The sequence below is a fragment of the Carettochelys insculpta genome, chromosome 5 (assembly GCF_033958435.1).
Source record: "Carettochelys insculpta isolate YL-2023 chromosome 5, ASM3395843v1, whole genome shotgun sequence".
In the NCBI taxonomy this organism is placed as follows: Eukaryota; Metazoa; Chordata; order Testudines; family Carettochelyidae; genus Carettochelys; species Carettochelys insculpta.
Genome location: NC_134141.1, coordinates 43,323,160 through 43,340,018, shown reverse-complemented (window position 1 = coordinate 43,340,018; position 16,859 = coordinate 43,323,160). Strand labels below are relative to the sequence as shown.

The following is a 16,859-nucleotide window of genomic DNA, read 5'->3' as shown; positions in this document are numbered from 1 at the left end:
TTCTGTCGATGTAGCACTTGGAGATATTCCTCTCTCTCTCTCTCTCTCTTTCTCATGCACACAGGCACACATGCACACAGGCTACATCTACACGAGAGGGCTCTTCCCACAAAACCAGGCTTTTGTCAAAAAAGCCAGCAGAGTGCCTACACACAAAATGAGCTTTGCCTTCAGACTATTGACAAAACCTGGCACATCTGACAGAAGTATTGTGCCTCTCCATGTTCAGGGAATATCACCCTCACTGACCGTTTCCTGCAGACAAAAAAAACCATGTAGATGCTCTGGGGGTCCCTTTGTCGACAGACAGGGCTTCCAGTTCACCAGGAAGTCCTGTGTGCTGAGCTTCCAGCTGGCCTTTCTGTCAAGAGACCGGACAGGCAGTCTGGCCACTTTTCATCAACAGAGTGGATTGCTCTTTCAATCCGATTTTGTGTGTGGACGTGATCTGTCCACAGAGGTCTTGGTGGAAGATCTCTTCCAACAGTAATTTCTGTCGACAGATTGCTGTAGTGTAGCTGTAGCCACACAAATTTCCCTTCTGAATACAAATGTATCTAGTTGAGATACAGTACTGGTTTCAGAAGGCCTGTAAAATGAATGTTTGTGACTAATGTCTGAATAGTTACTGAAACTAAAAATCCTGAAATAAAAAATGCAGTACAAACCTATTTTGATGTGGTACTGTATATAACAAAGTTCTTTTACAAAATTATTTGTTAATGTTTCCTCAACCGGAAGAAATATAATAATCCATAATATTTAATTAATTTATGTCCAGACATATCTATGGTGCTCTACACTGTATAATCTAAGAGCCTATTTTATGAGTTCCATCCAGTAGGACATGCACTGCAGTACAAGTTTTAAAACATACCCAAACACGTTAAACATATGGCACAACATATAAACATTTTTCTTTTCATAACTCTGCTTTAATTTTTAGCATGAGGGAGATTTAATTAAAAACAAATATAAGCATAAAATCTCCACCAAGAGACTCATATAATGATCTTAAAGAGGTAAGTAATATTGTCACGATTCATAATGGGTGAAATTTACCCTTCTCGAAGGACCAGCACAGGGTTTGTTTTGAGTGTTTAAGTGGCACTTAAGTTATGCAGTGGGTTGGGTGCTGGCCTTCTGCCAAAGATGATTTTTTCCCCCTTCTTAGTCTCCTTAACTTGTGGATGAAGCTCCTTGGCTTCCCCATAGTGAAGCAGCGAGTGACAATATTTAAAGGTTTAACTCTGATGAGATTTTGTTCCCTGTATTGCTTATAAAACTATTTTTAAAAAAGTATAACTCACAAAAATGTGAATAATATTTCTGCATGACCCACTAAAGAGGATTTTTTTTAGTGCTAACCAGTATAGCTAGTAATTTAATACCTTTAAAACTCCTCCAAAAAGAACAGATTTGAAAACCCTTGATGAAAAAGGATATTTATTTTTGACAGTTTAATCTCTGGTACCTTGCTGTTTTATTGTTGCCTTGTTCAGTATTTAAGTTGCTAAGAGACCCAAGTGCATCTCAGTATAGCTCTTAAGATACCCAAGTATTTGACTAAAAAAATATATAGTTGACTATGCACTGGCAGCCACCCGGTCATTTTAGGCCAATCAAAATCATTCAAACTTCTGCTGCTAGCTTCTTCTGCCACATACACACACAACTGTCACAATGCAAAGGAGTCCCCTGATGCAAGCTGAAAGAGGGGAGTCCCACAGAGACATATATCGCAATCACTCCTAGGAGGTACTGAGCATTCTTAATGCACAAGGAAGTCCAAGTACACACAGTACTTTGCATGACTGGGTCTTTGCTATAAATCATGGGCTTTTAAAAGAAATTCACAGTAAATTAAAATGGCACCAGAGGGGAATGAATGGCGATGGAAATAATTACGACGGGTGTTGCGGGGGGGGGGGTCCATCATCATATCCGGTTATTGCAATTAGCCTGTATAGAAAGGAGCTAGCATTATCTCTGACCACAAGGACCCACTCTCTAAGAACAGCCAGCCCAGTCCTTCATCAATCCACCCCAGAGGAGCACAATGAACCAGCACTGTCAGTGGCTGGAAAGATTACATTATGTTAGCTTTTTAGCAAGAGTGTGAATTGTATAATAGAACTGGCAACTAGAGAGACGTTTGGGGGAAATAAATCAAGAATAGACTGGGAATAAATCCCTTGAAAGGTGTGATTTCACATGTTTCTATGCCATAGTGGGAACCTGCAATTTAGGCCTCATCCTGCCCACCTGTCCGTATGTGAATTTTACTCAAGTATGCCATTCCCCGGAAATTATGTATCTTAGGGGTTTTCAGAACGAAGGCCTCATTTTGCAATCATCAAGCTTACCTTGAATAAATACGCAAGGCTTCTTTCATCCTTCTTAAGAAATGCAAGGAAGAAAACTGAGAAATTAACTTTGAAATATGAATTGTGGACATAGAGTTAGAAATAAAATACTTACAGTTTTCATCCTGTGCAATACACTGTAAAGGGATTCCAAAGAAAGATGTGTAGCTGTCATTGTACCACACCAGCAATTCAGTGCCCCTGGGGATATCTATACAGGCCCTGTAGAATATATTTGACCTAGTCATAAACAGAAAAACAACCCAGTTTAGGAACACAGCCCTCCTTTTACAATCTGCACGTTTTTGATGGAATTACATGGTTTTTGCAAGCTATCCCAAAAGAATAACTCATTGATTACAGTAATCCTGAACTCAGCTCATAAATGTGGAACTCCAATTGGTGATTGTAATACAGGATAACAAAGAGATTAAAGCTACTTGTAACTATGACAGTTTAAGACCAAAGAAAATATTCTACAAAATGCAATAAGCTATTGTTGTGATAGTATTGTTTTAAAAAATAAGGGACCCAGGGTTTTTTTTTCACCATTATTGTTTTTTAAAAACATTCCAGTGCACAATTTGGAATGCAAACACTTCAGCATTTCACTAGTGCACAAGATCTAATAAGTGGGACCAACTCAAAACAGACCAGTTTATTTTCACTATCCAAACTGACGGAAACTTCAAAGACAGAGTTTAGATGATAAAAAGTAAATAGTAAACTTGTAGACTGAATAAGTGCTGTTAGTAACAGAAGTAAAGATTTTTAAAAAAATACAGAAGATGATTTTTAACATGAATATCCTAGTACATATTCTTCAGTCGCACAACCAAAAGATATCTCTCAAAAGAGAGTGACCTAAAGTTGAATAATATGGACTTTTGGTTCAGAAGAATCCAGAAAATAGGGATTGGTAATGAAAAAGAGTACATGAAGAAATCTTTCTTAATATGAAACCTGGGAACAAGGTTGATGGCCCTTGAGGTAAGTATGATCTAATATCAGGTCCGTAACTGAGGATCCTGCTATAGGTTCTATCCTCTGAGACATTCCTAAACCATGGATGGGAGTTATCAAATCTAGAGGAAAATCCCTAGAGTTCTGCAGCTAAAAGACTAGAGGACCTGATCCTGAACTCACTTTGATGTAAATGACTCAAGTAATTCAAAAAAAGTTAGAGTTACACAACTGTAAAAATCAGTGTGAGATCAGAATCAAGAAGAACTACTAAAAACCCTGCTGGTCTGTTGTAGCTTTTAGATTAAGCCTGGTAGAGTAAAACACGCTTTATATGAAGTAGATAGATGTTCAATACCTACAAGAAGAGCACTCCACTCTGCCTGAACAATTACACACCAAAATAATATGCTCGAGGTCCCAAGAAATTACTGGTTTTTAAAACAGCTTAGATAAGGCAGGGAAATATAGAGACTTAAAAATAGACTTCAGCTGATTTTCTCACTGAAAAATTGCTACAAATATTAGCTTGGAATTCAAGATAAAACTGTTTAGGGTTGGTTGGCCTTAAATTTAGTCTTCTGTAAAGAATTTGTCATAGCTGTGCAATTTGCTCCTTGTATAACACTGCGGACATAAGGAGAATCCTTTACCACATTTTTCATGGCAGTGAGATATGCACTTGTCAACATATTTTGTCACCGCAAAGTGGCTCTTGGCAACAGGATCATAAAGATCAATAAAAAAGTGCAGATTCTCAATATTTTACTAGCAGCTGCAAAAATTTCATTTATCTTGTTATTTTCCTCGCTTACTGCCACCCTGTCTCAGGAGGGCACTGCTAGCTAAGCAGAATGTTTTTCCCAACATTCTATGAATAGCTGACAAAAACTCTTGCCTTCATGTCTCTCTGTGTCTCGCTCTCTTTCTCTGTTCCTCTCTCTCTTCCCTCCCCCAAAGCTGTGCGTGTTATTAATTCTTTCTACCGTTACATAAAAATCAAAATTGGAGCCATGCTATAAATCACCAGCATCTCCTAACTTGAGAAAAATCAAGTCTACTTTGTACTTCACCCTTGTTACATTTCGTCTCTCAGTTTGGCTTCCTTTAATATAAACACAGCAGCCCAGCAAATGAATGTGCTAAAACCAAATGACACACTTTGCTGCTGAAAGAGCAGAACTGTTTTTGAGCAATGGGTGGTCTGTGAAGCTTGGAGAAAGCTGAAAAAAAAATGTGTAAGCGTACACCGTTCCTTACAAGCGTACAGCGCTTCCAAAACTTGCAGAAATCTCTGCATGCTGAAGCACATCAAAGGGATTTTTCCCTTTTTGGATAATATTTCCTTTGCTGACATGTATTTAGTATTGTGGTTGGATGACTCATAAAGATAGCTTCATGGCGTCCCAACGCAGTTGAGGCAGAACACATGCCAACAAACATTATTGTCAGCCTCAAAATAAAAACAAAACGTTCAACTAAGGGTCAATCAATCAAGAGCGCTTTGAAGAAAATTCCATTTAGATATTACAAATCATAACAGAATGAATTTAAACCAGCTGACTTTCTGTGAGGAGGACATCCATGTACAATAAAAATTAGACTGGTTTTCCAGTGTTCAACTTTTCTATTTTCTTACACTTGGATTCAGTCACTGGTGATGGATGCCAGTTTTTCAAATTGTGTTTTTGTAGTCCGTTTTACAAATATCTGAAGTAATCAAAAACAGATCGACAGAAGGAACTCTAAGTAAAAGCTTCATCATGGAAGCAAATTTGTAAAATGTACTTAATATTGACAGATGTGTAATGACTTTTTCATGCCCATATTTCATTTAGGTTTTTCATCTATGTGTATGTATACACATACATATTCTCTATCTACTTCACATACGCACACATGGTTGTCTCAGGAGTTCATGATATTCCAGGGCTGCCAACCAAAAGTACTCTTTACAACACAATCTTAGCTGTAATTTAAACAATTTAAAAATGAACCCTCAGAATTATAGCTAAAATATAAATATTTAACACTATACTAAAATTTGCAATAATATAATAAAGCATTGTCATATATTCTTTTTTGAACTGTTACTTTGACAAGAAGCCAGAAACGAAGTTGAAAAAATGCTAGTGGGCCATTTTATCATTTGTAAACTTGCACACTAAAAGAAAATAATTAAACTGGTTATACTTTTCATTTTTGTTTGCATTTATGTCTATTAAAATACTGAAAATATTTTACATAAGTTTAAAAAAAGAAAACCCAAAATAAATAGCAAACAGCAGGACCGTTCATCTTAGTTCCCAAACATTCTTTGATGTATTTGCTAGCACTTAATAAAGCCAAACAGTTGCTTCTGATACTGAAGGATAAAAATTTGTTTATGGCTGAAATCATATATTTATGTAACACATTTTCTAGGAGGTTTTTTTTTTCTTTTGGTGTATAGGTGAAGAGATAGGAGCCGTTGTTTCATTACGCTTTTTTTTTTCTTTCAGAGTCTGTTTGTTTGCTTGCCTGTTCATTTGTTTTGACCTTTTTTAGCTATTGACATCATTGGCATAGGCTCTGAGACCATCTTGGCTGGCAGGGGCATTCAGCAGATGTACATTTAGGTCATAAGTGCCCACTGATTCTGCCCAAACAAAATTCGGTGTTCAAAATTCTGCTGTTTTCATTTCAAATGAGGTTGTCTCCTTGTCCTTTTCCCCTAACATAATCACCTATTTTTAGGGTGGGAGGACTACGCCACCAAGCAAACTACTTCTCAGGGCAGACTACTCTGTGTACAATGTGATCTTCATGCATGTTCCTCTTTCTGGCTACATCTACACTACAGTGATCCTTCGAAAGAAGCTCTTCCGGAAGATCTCTTCTGAAAAAACTTCTTTAGAAAGAGCGCAGCCACACACAAAAAAGCAGATAAAAAAAAAAAAATCAATCAATCTGCTCTTTCTATAGAAAGTGTCCACACAGCCCCCGCTCCTTCAAAAGAAGGGGCCAGGGACTGAAAAATCCAGCACCATGAGGACCGCTCTTTCTAACACAGGACCCCCCCAGGGCATCTACGCACATTTTTTTCAAAAGAATCTTTAGAAAGAAGGCGGTCTTCCTGATCGGGGAGTGAAAAAGGGCTTCTGGAGGAAGAGCCACGTTCAATTTACTTTTGAAAGAACCCACTTTGTGTGTGGATGCTCCAAGTGTTGTTTCGAAGAAGGGTCGGATTTTCTGAGAGAACTTGCTAGTGTAGACGCAGCCTCTGTGACACAGGGCTTAAATCATCTGGAACATCAGTGGGCTCAGTATCAACCATGTAGCATATGCTCTCAATGATGTCTGCCTTCCCCAGTTTTTGATAAACAAACTTAAGATCTCTTATATTGTACTACTGAGTTTGTACTGCACAAAATGAAGACATTCAAGAAAGCCTGTTTGTGACCTGGTGATAATTACACTCCTGACTTTTCATTTCAAGGACTTTTTTTTCCTGGTGAAAAATAAATCAAGACATACTTTACCTGTACTGAACTACTGTTAGGTTCTGTTCCCCACAGTGCCTGGCACATCGGATATACCTCATCCAACTTGACTTACTGGGTTCCCCGCCATCAATAAAGTGCTGTAGTGTCCCATCTTGGTCATATATCTGGAGAAGGGGTCGCAAGGTCAAGTAGTTAGAAAGAATCATCAGCAATCATTTTCACTGCTTTCCAGTGTCTCTGTGTGCCTGTTCCAGAAATTTATTGCCATGAGATTTGTCACTGCTTATTGATGCTCTTAGAAATACAAACGGAATAACAGAGAAATATTTTGGTGACACAAGTTCATCATATTTCTCTTATCAAGCCAATCTTTTTTACATTAAACATATCTCTGGTGTCTCAAAGATGTAACCATGTTTCCCAAAGAATATTTAACCTATTTTTGACTGGCCAGTCTTAAATAATGAACTGTCAGATAAACAAGAAATTCTGGATGAAAAGACTTCATTTAAATGGCTGGAACAGCTGAGCAAGGGTGAGTAATCCCCAAACTAGGACCATTTCTTCCACATTGCAGATGCAGCAAACGCTTCTACTTCTGGACAGGAGGGCACAGAGGATAACACAGCATACACTGAGCACAGCATATACTGAATAACTGGGGAGCCCTACAACTTACAGCGCTAAAAGTGATAGGACTGGAAGGCAAAAGAGTAATTTAAAAGTGGCCCCCTGAAGAACCTTTTAAAAAGAGTTTTGGAGGTAACAAATGAGAACCCAGTCTTGAAGGATTTATGTTTTCTTAAATATGACATCCCTGCAAAGGACAGGAAAAACCAATTTAAAAAAAGAATCCCACCGTCCCCTTCTTACTGGATCCTACTAGAAGAAGCCTCTTGGTTGGCTCGGAAAAAATAGGTTTGCTTTTAGTATTCTGTTATTTTTCATACTTTGGTTTGCTCATGAGTTCTGATTGGGATTTGAACCAGAAGATGTAGACTACAGTGAGAACCTAGGCTACTGTCTTTCTAATCAAATTTTGCATTTCACGTGGATAGTTTCATTAAGGTTCAGATCTGCACTTAGCCAAACCAAACCTGATCTTCCAAAGCTGTTTAGATTTCCCACTTATTAATTCCTGTTCCTGTAAGAGAACTTTCTTTCATGACATGGCAGAAAAACATCTAAGCAGGTTAAAAATAATCTGCCCCTTTAAAAATCAGTTCAGCAAATAAAACAGGAGAAACACAGACATTAAATTGAATACAAGATTTTAATGAAAACACTATCAATTTCATAAACTCCGTTTTCTCTTGCATTGATCCAGATTGATCAAGAAATGATATTAAATAAATCCACATAAATATGTCCATCATATTTTTTACAAAATAACCTGCTTTTACTCATACATGTACTAAAGACAGAGCCAGCCTAGCACTAGCAAAGCACCCTACCATGTAGGAGACATGGCCTTGTTTCTTTGCTCCTGGTTAGGAAGAGCTGGGAGTTCTTCAGAGGCAATGCATTCAGCTCTGGGAGATTCTGAAGGGAAAGTGAGCCTTCTACATTTACCCCTACAAGTTATTCATGAGTGGCTATAACAACCTAAAGATGGAACCATGCCTGATGCTCCTTGACTGGAGGGCCAGCTAATCTGAGAGCTCAGAATTGCTGCAATAATTGGGTGAGCATAGCAGGGATCCTCAGGGCTTCATAGGTTTCCACAGGAAAAAAATATCTGTGTCTAAGATGGACGAGTAGATGATCTCGATGGTGTTCATGTGTTTTTTTTTCCACGTATGGTACCTTGTTATTAGCTAACAAAAACATGAGCTGACATCTCATTTCCTATTAATATTTGCCTGTATTTGTACAATAAATTAGCATGTATGCTACAATGAATAAAACATATGTAATGGAGAGGGGAAAGTTGTACAGGAAATGTGCCCACAAAGAGAGAGAGAAGGAAAAGTAAATGACTAACAGTGTTTGGCTAGAAACACCTTGGCAAAATCCGTCTAAACAGTTTTTTACACAATGCTTATTATTTATTTAAGGCATTTATATGGTGCCTAGCATAGCAACAGGGCTTACAATGAGGGAAAAAAATCCCACTCAGAGTTAATATCCCTTTTTATGCCAGGACATATAAAAGATAGAGATGAAAAGGGTAAGAGCAGTAGCCCAGGTGAGAAGAGAAACAGACCCAGCATTTATAGATGAACAGGGGCAAAGAGTGACCCTTTGTACACTTTCTGAATAAGACTAGCTAGGACCTGCCACTGAGCATGCCTTGGAACCAATTAACTCAAGCTTCACTCTTGAGTAGAAATAACCACTCACCCTTTATAAAACAAGAATCAATTAAATTGTAGGTCTGATCCAAAATGAAATGGACGTCCATTGACTCTGCTCAGCTTTGGATCAGGCCCTGGAAGTGTTACCTCATTGTACTGCTGACTTATACCTATGGTTTAATTTCCATATTACCCCCAGTTGTAGAAGCAATGTCTACAAAAGCAGATGGGAACTCTAAATAGGACAAAGTTTCAGGACTTCGCTAGCTTTTCATATATCTGGGAGACATCACAGTGTCTCTACCGCATTTTCTATTGAATTAATGGCAGGGAAAGGAAGGGGAAATTGTTACAGTTTTCGTTGATTACCTCTTGTTCCAAGTTCCTCATCAGAGACAAATGCACTTCCATCCTCACCCCAGGGAGGAGATGATTTGCATTTCAAAGGAATCCGCAGTTTTTCCTATTAGCGCTATACCACAAACCAAAATCCACAGTGCCACGAAGCACAGGGTTTTTAATACTTATAGCAAGAAGTATACTGCCACATTATCTGTTTATTTGTTAAATCACAATGCCCGGGTTGAGATCTGAAAAAGCTGTATCATTACATTTTTGTCTAACCCAGGCAACAGGCATTATGGAAGGAAAAAGCATAATGAGTTGTAACACAGAACAAGCTGTGCACGGAGCTACTGTGGCATGTTATATAAATATATGTGTATATACATTCCCTCTATATAACTCATACACATATGCATACAAAATAGGCAGAGGAGCTAGCCTTGTAATACATTACATTTACTGCACAACCTTCCCTTCTGGGATTACTTTTAATAGATTCCAGAAGAGGCTGAAAATAAAGTATTCTTTCCTCAGTTCCATCTAGAGAACCCACCTGCCTCTCTAGGGAGTGGAATCCAACCAATTCATTGCCTTCTTCTTTCACCCCATGTCGCTTCTTTCAGTTTGAGCTGGGACCAGCATCCAACCTACTTACGGGTTCCCCTTCCCTCTTGAGAGACATTAGAACTGTTAACTCTACATTGGTTTTGCTAATAAGGAGTATGTTAACATTTCCTATTTTTAATCGGTTCTAATTTACCTTAAGTAGTACACTGAGCTACTGGTATAGTTCAGGATTATTCATATGGTACAACTTTTGTTACTTTTTTATTTTTCTCTAAGCCATAGGGTATTGATGTTTTACAGATAAAGAAATTATATATTCAAATGTATGATGATTTTGCAATTATCATCACTTGGTTTCAGAACATTAGCTGTCCCAGTGTCTTGTCCAGAGCCAGGACATACGTCAAAGTGGAACCTCTAGGACTCAAATTGACAAACTACTGAAAGTAATCTCTTTTCTAGTTTTTATTACCCCTTCCCAAAAATACAACTTCCCCAACATTAGAAGCATAGGCACAGTAAGTACCAGCAGACTATGAGGTTATGAAGGGCAGATGACCTACCTCTTTCCAGGTTGCCACCAATAATACCACATGAACTAGATGTGTTCAGAGCACGATATAATAAGAGGCCACAGCTAGGAAGTTGGTGCGGTGAGGCTGCTGCTGCTTATCCCAAATACCCACCCTGTTTGTTTTTCTCTGCTTGTACTTTCATCATATGCTACTATGTTAAACATTTTCAAGGCAGGCTCGTTTTTTAATTGAATGTATATGCAGCTCTGTGCAATGGAGTCCTGGTCCTTGACTACAGCCATTGGGGCCTTTCATGATAGTATAAAAATGAAAAATAAAATAACTGTCTTTCCAAACCAGTTAATATGTCATATATGTGACCCTTGAAAATCTATGAATAATGGTCACTAAGTAAAATGAAAAGCTCCTGAAATCAAGCAGCTGGGTAATCTTTAATATGCAGAGGCATGCACATAAATTTAAATGTGACCACTTCTGGAGGAGCACTTCTGCAGGGATGTGACAACCTGAAGCTCAACATATAAATCCCTTCAACTTACCCACAAAGGTAGCTCTGGCGGAGGGCTTCCTGCTGGCCAACAGAACTTGCTGGAGACCAGCAAAATACCATCATTCAACCACGCAGCGGCCAGGTGATCAAGTGCAACATCACCAGTTTTGGGTGTAGCAAATTGCTGTGGTCTGGGAAGCAGATCTGACTGAAGACACACCTTCAAGGGAGGTGGCTGCCACCAGATTCAGCAGCATGTCATACCAGTGCCGGCAAGGATAAACTGAGGCCACAAGTATGACAGTGGCTTTGTCTTCCTTCCCCTTTAGCAGGATGCTGTGGATCAAGGACACTAGAGGGAAGGTATATATCAGTACCACAAAATCAGAGAGGCATTCAATAGGGAGCTCTTATACTCGTCCTGCAGAGAACACCACACATGACACTTCCTGTTCTGCTGGGATGTGAACAGGTCCACCTGGGGTTTTTCCCTCCTGTGGAAGATTAAGCTGACTACCTTTGAACAGAGTGAATATTCATTACAAGATGAGAAGGTCTTGTTGAGGCAATCTGCCAGGATGTTTTTGGGTCCCAGCTACTAAGTGAAGTTTGTGATACTCAAAAAAGTCCCAGAGATTGAATACTTCCTGTCAAAGGTCTAAAAACCTGCACCACACCATGGTGGTTTTCTACATCAGGACCAACACCCCCTGGCTCTTCAGGTAGGGCAAGAAAGGATGGCAGGCCAGACAAACCACCCTGAGCTTGCTGACATTGTGTGGAGGGCCAGGTTGGAATGCAGCTAATGGCCCTGGGTGTTGAACTCACCCAGGTGGGCTCCCCAGGCCAGATGAAATACATCCAGGACCAGGGTATAGCTCTGAGCCATTATGTCCAGGACCAAGTAGTCTGACATAACCCAGGACCAGGCCAAACAGTGATGGAACAGGCTGTTGAAGAAAGGGTGGGAAAGATCTGGGCAGATGGCTGGTGAGTCACTCAGCACATGCTCAAAATGAGTGTTTCCAGTCCCCATCATGCTTTGCCAGGCCTGGCTGTGCCAGAGAGTGGGACAACAAAGTTCAGCAAGAGCTAAACTCAGTGTCCCATTTCCTCTCAGGCCCTTCACAAGCCTGCCAGTGTCGAGGAGATGGAGGAGGCCAGAATGGCTGCCTGGACATCTCAGGAGCGTACATCCCCAGAGAGCAAAGATTAACTCGTGTGTCCTTAAGGCCTTGCAGCCTTGTATCCATCAGGCTGAAGAAAAGGCCAACAGCATCAAATAGGAGCTCCTGAATAGATGGCTGCAGCTCCTGGGACAGACCTGCAGACTGGAGCCAGGAACTCCACCTCATCACCAGTGCAGTTACATCAGCCACATCCCAGGTCACTTGACAGCCAGAAACCTCCCAGGGAGCACCAAGCCACCACAGTACCCTTCTTCATCAGGAATGCAAATTCCTAGGTTGTGTCTTCGAACATGGAGTCCCTGAACTTGAGGCAGGAGTCTTGCAAGTTAAAATTATAATGGCCTAAAACAGCCTGGCTCTTCCCCACTCAAAACTGGAGGCTGGCTATAAAATAAATTTTGCAACCAGACAAGTCTTGGCCTCTTTATTTTTAGTGATGGAACTAGTGGGACCCTCCTTGTCCCTCTCATTGGCTACAGAGATGACTAACGATTCCAGTGGAGAATGGGTGTATAAGTACTCAAACCTTTTGCAGGGACAAAGGAGATTTTTCTCTGCCCTCCTGAACATGGGTTGGATAGAGGATGGGGTTTGCCAGCTGGCCTTGGCAATGTTCAGGATCCCTTTATGCATTCCTTATGCTCATGTGGGGAGCATTAACCAGTTTCACTGCCAAGCACGATGCCAGTTGGGGTGGGACCACTGTCAGCTCTGCAGGCGCCAAGAGCTGAGAGCGCGGCGACTGTGCTTGGACCCTGTACTGCTCCTCTGAGTCAATGGCAGATCTTTTCAAAGGGAGGAACTCCATAGGGCAGAGCCCTTTTGTGAGTCCCAAGTGGTCATAAGGGCTGAACAAGGTCCTTTGCTCAGAGTGCCTTTACTGGGCTCTCTCAGCGCCATCTCTTTCGGCTCCTGACTCAGCGCTGGTGATGGGAATCGGCACTGAGAGGAGCCCAGTGCTGGGGGAGCGCTATGCACCAAAGTTGAAGCACTGGGTGCCAGTTTAGGCTGAGCTGACTGTGAAACTGGAGGCAGGGCAGACTGTAACAGGAGGGCCCTGAGTTGTATATTGCACTCTCTCTGCGAATGAAGAGCAAAGTGCTCACAAGTGTGACAGTGCTCCTTCATGTGGGAATCCCCGAGGCACTAAAGACAACTATCATGAAGGTCACTAACAGGCACAGGGCTGTTACACGTTAAAACTTGGGGGAAAATCCCTGCTGGGACCCTAACTAACTGAACACTGAGTGGCTACTTCGCTACTAACTAACAAACCATAGAACTATTTACAACTAGAGGCACAAGGCTGGGATGAGAGAATAAACTGCTGGCTGCTTACAAAGCAAAGCACAGACACACTCTGATTGGCCACTGCAGATGGTAAGAAGGAACGGAGAAGGCATAGGACCAGCAACACCAGACCTACCACAAAATGAGCACTGAGCCCCAGGGGACATCACAGCCCGCCCTGTGGCTACTGATAAGGCAACAACCTCCAATGATCACATGCGGGTGTGGGTAAACCTAAAACAGGGCTGTGCAAAGTGGGGAGGGCAGGCTCCCTTAGGGGGTTTGAAATTTCATAAGTGGGAGGGGCGCAGCATGATTGGCTGCTGGGTCTCAGGCGCATCCATCTCCTTAAAAATGTTGAAATATGTTACTGCTTTTTATGTAAGTGTGTTCACGTTTATATACCAGTTAATGAAGTTTTTACCTTCAACAGACTTACCTTCTTACACATGCTGAAAGGGTTTTTAATTTCATACGAACATAACTGAAATTTCCGCCAGTTTGCATGACATTAGACAAGTTGCAGGGGGTGGGGCGGGGGAGTTGCTAACTGCAGGGATGCAAAGTGGGAACCGACATAAAAAGTTTGCTCACCCCGACCTGGAATGGAATCAACACGAGCAAGCACTCAAAGAAGAATAAATGGATCTACAAATTCTCGGTGTGGTGAGATCACAGGGCACCCCCAGCACTGGAGCTGTGGTAGAGAGAGCCCCTCCAGCCAGAAAATTTCTGCCCCGCCCCCATTCCCCATAATAGTCCCCATAAACCAGAGAAATTCTTGTTCTTTCCCTGCTCCAGCCCCAGAGCCAAAGGAGTTCTCCCCCCCATCCCCCAACCATCTCTCCTGGGGCTTGAGAAGCTCTCTGTCCCTCCGTGGCCCACTTTGTGCATGTTCTTGAGAATGTGTATCACCTACTAAATTTAAATGAGTCCTGGCCTGTCCCATTTGGATCAGAGCCACCAGCTCCAAAACAAGCTGATGTCCGAGGCCCTGCCACAATAAATAATGATAGTACTAAATGAATGATAATTTGCCAGTCAAGACATAGCTAAAGCATTCATGAACCATTTGTAACAAGATGCTGCCACACCTTGATTAACATACCAGCTACGGGCAAAATATACCTCCAGTGCTGTTGGATATATAAGTTCCTGAAGTGCTTCAGGAACTGCAAGGGAGGTTTGGAATTTTAATGGAGAATTTCTGCACGGAGAGGAAAGCCTGCAGTGGAAAAGTTAAATGCAATTTCACAGGAGAGACAATGGGGGGGGGGGGGGGCACGGAAATGGTTAGTTCAGTCAAGTTCTTTCTTCTCTATCTGCTGCTTAGCTTTGTTCTCTTTCCATGGCCTAATGAAGGTCTGTGTCTTTTGAAAGTCTGCCTGCATTTTTCCACTTAGCCCAATAAAAAGTATTTGCGTATAACTTAATTGACCTCTTCTTGTTTTTTTTGTTTGTTTGTGTTTGTTTGTTTGTTTTAAGAGAAGTGGAACTTTTTTAAGAGCAAACATATGGTTCTGCATTCACATTCTAGAAGTGACTTAATATCATACTTTTATTTCTATTGTATGGCATCAAAGAGATGGCTAAAAAACCCCAAACTCTGCAAATTAATTCTTAAAATTGGTAGGGTTTTTTAACTTACTCAATACTGTCATTAATATGAAACACATAAGGTCATGAAAACTATAATATGCAGCCAGGATGAGATTTTTCAAAAGATTTCCCTCCATATTAGATACAGGAAGATGCCCACAGGAATTTCTTTGCAAAGGACTCTTCAACTATGGAACGCAGTGCCCACCCACTGGGGCTAAAATACCCAGCCCTTCAAGATCCATTGTAATGCCTGTACTTTCATTTAGGTTTTGGAGACAAGAACTGGGTATAACAAAAGCTGGGATTTGGGGGTACGTTATGGCAGTCTAACCTGATATCACTGATTGTTTTTTTGTTTTGGGAAAGCTGCCATTTATGTCAGTGTATTTTTAAATTTATGTTAAACGTAGAGTGCTAGATGGGCATCCCACTTGTGTTTAAACCTTAATTGGTAGAAAATAACTAATGAATGATACTTCAAATGGAAAAATGTTGAAAGAGTCAAACCAAAACCCAAGGACACAAAGACAAATATGGAACAAAAAAGCTTTTAGAACTGTTTGAGACACTTCAACATTTTAATATTTTTAGAATTTAAAACATTCACTATTGACACAAAAATGAGCAATGATCCTGAACTTGAACTGCAGTTTTCACCCAAACTTCATCATCCAGCCTAAATTAAATCAGGAAATTTTGACTTATGTCTCCCTTTATCTCAGTAACATCTTAACCCAAATCTTTCAAGCTTTTCCAGTGGTTTGGTCTCTTTGCACTTTATTTGAAGAGAAAAGGTTATAATTAAGCAAAGTAACTTACAATTGGTATTGCAGGGAGTTTGGGAGCCCAATATTGATCCTATTGATTACAAGGGAGTTGACTACTAATGTATTTAAAGTTAAGCACATGCTAAAGTGCTTTGATAGATCAGGACTGCAGCACTTGGCAATTTGCAGGATGAAACCCTAAGGTTATAAACCAGATCTCTACCATGCAAATCTCTGGACACACTTACGCTGGACATAAAATGGGACTGATAATGATGACTCATTTTTGTTAAGTATTTTGAGCAACATAGATGGAAATGTGCTATGCAAATGTAAAACATTAGTATTAGTTACAACTGTCAAGTGCTGTAACTAAACACAGTGTGTTGTCTGAGTGACACTGTGGTGCTGTAGCTTAGCTGGGGACACAAAATAAATGTCTTGAGTCTGACACTTTGTATGTTATTTAGCACTTCTGATCAGTACTCAGAGCAAAAATAAGCTGCACTGCATATGAGTAGCTAGCTCAGTTGCTTAGTATATATGAGTATTCTGAGAGGGACTCACTGAATGTAGAAGCATCAGGAAAATAATTATAAATTTAGACAATGTTGCTCCTTTAATCTATTAATCCAGTAAGTCATTTATCACACTTACTGAAGATCTGAACGTCATCTCTTTATTCACCTATGCAAAACAAAACATGAGAAAGGTCAAAGCCCAACCCAGAAGCATGGAAAATTCCCCAGGCAATAAAACTTCATTTAAAAATTGTTTAAAGTTTCTAGGTGCTAACAAGGCCATATGATTTACAAAGCCCAGCACGTAAAAGCAAGGCAAGAATTAGACAAAGCTGTAATAAATTCACACTAGCTACATACAAAACAAATAAGCACAAAAGTTACTACATTATTACATAACCGTACAAATTTGATGCTGACTAAATAATGCATCACTAATA

At 40.3% G+C, this 16,859-nt stretch overlaps 1 protein-coding gene across 4 annotated transcripts in view; it reads right to left on the bottom strand.

Annotated features, from left to right (window-relative positions):
• PRDM6 (PR/SET domain 6) overlaps positions 1 to 16,859 on the bottom strand; it is a 108,007-nt gene that overhangs the window by 25,348 nt on the left and 65,800 nt on the right. For all 4 annotated transcript variants that reach the window (XM_074994136.1, XM_074994135.1, XM_074994138.1 and 1 more), the window contains 2 exons: positions 6,851 to 6,978; positions 2,482 to 2,606 (listed from right to left, as the gene is read on the bottom strand). In XM_074994136.1, the coding sequence (XP_074850237.1) occupies positions 2,482 to 2,606; positions 6,851 to 6,978 (253 nt within the window). The remainder of the gene's footprint in view (positions 1 to 2,481; positions 2,607 to 6,850; positions 6,979 to 16,859) is intronic.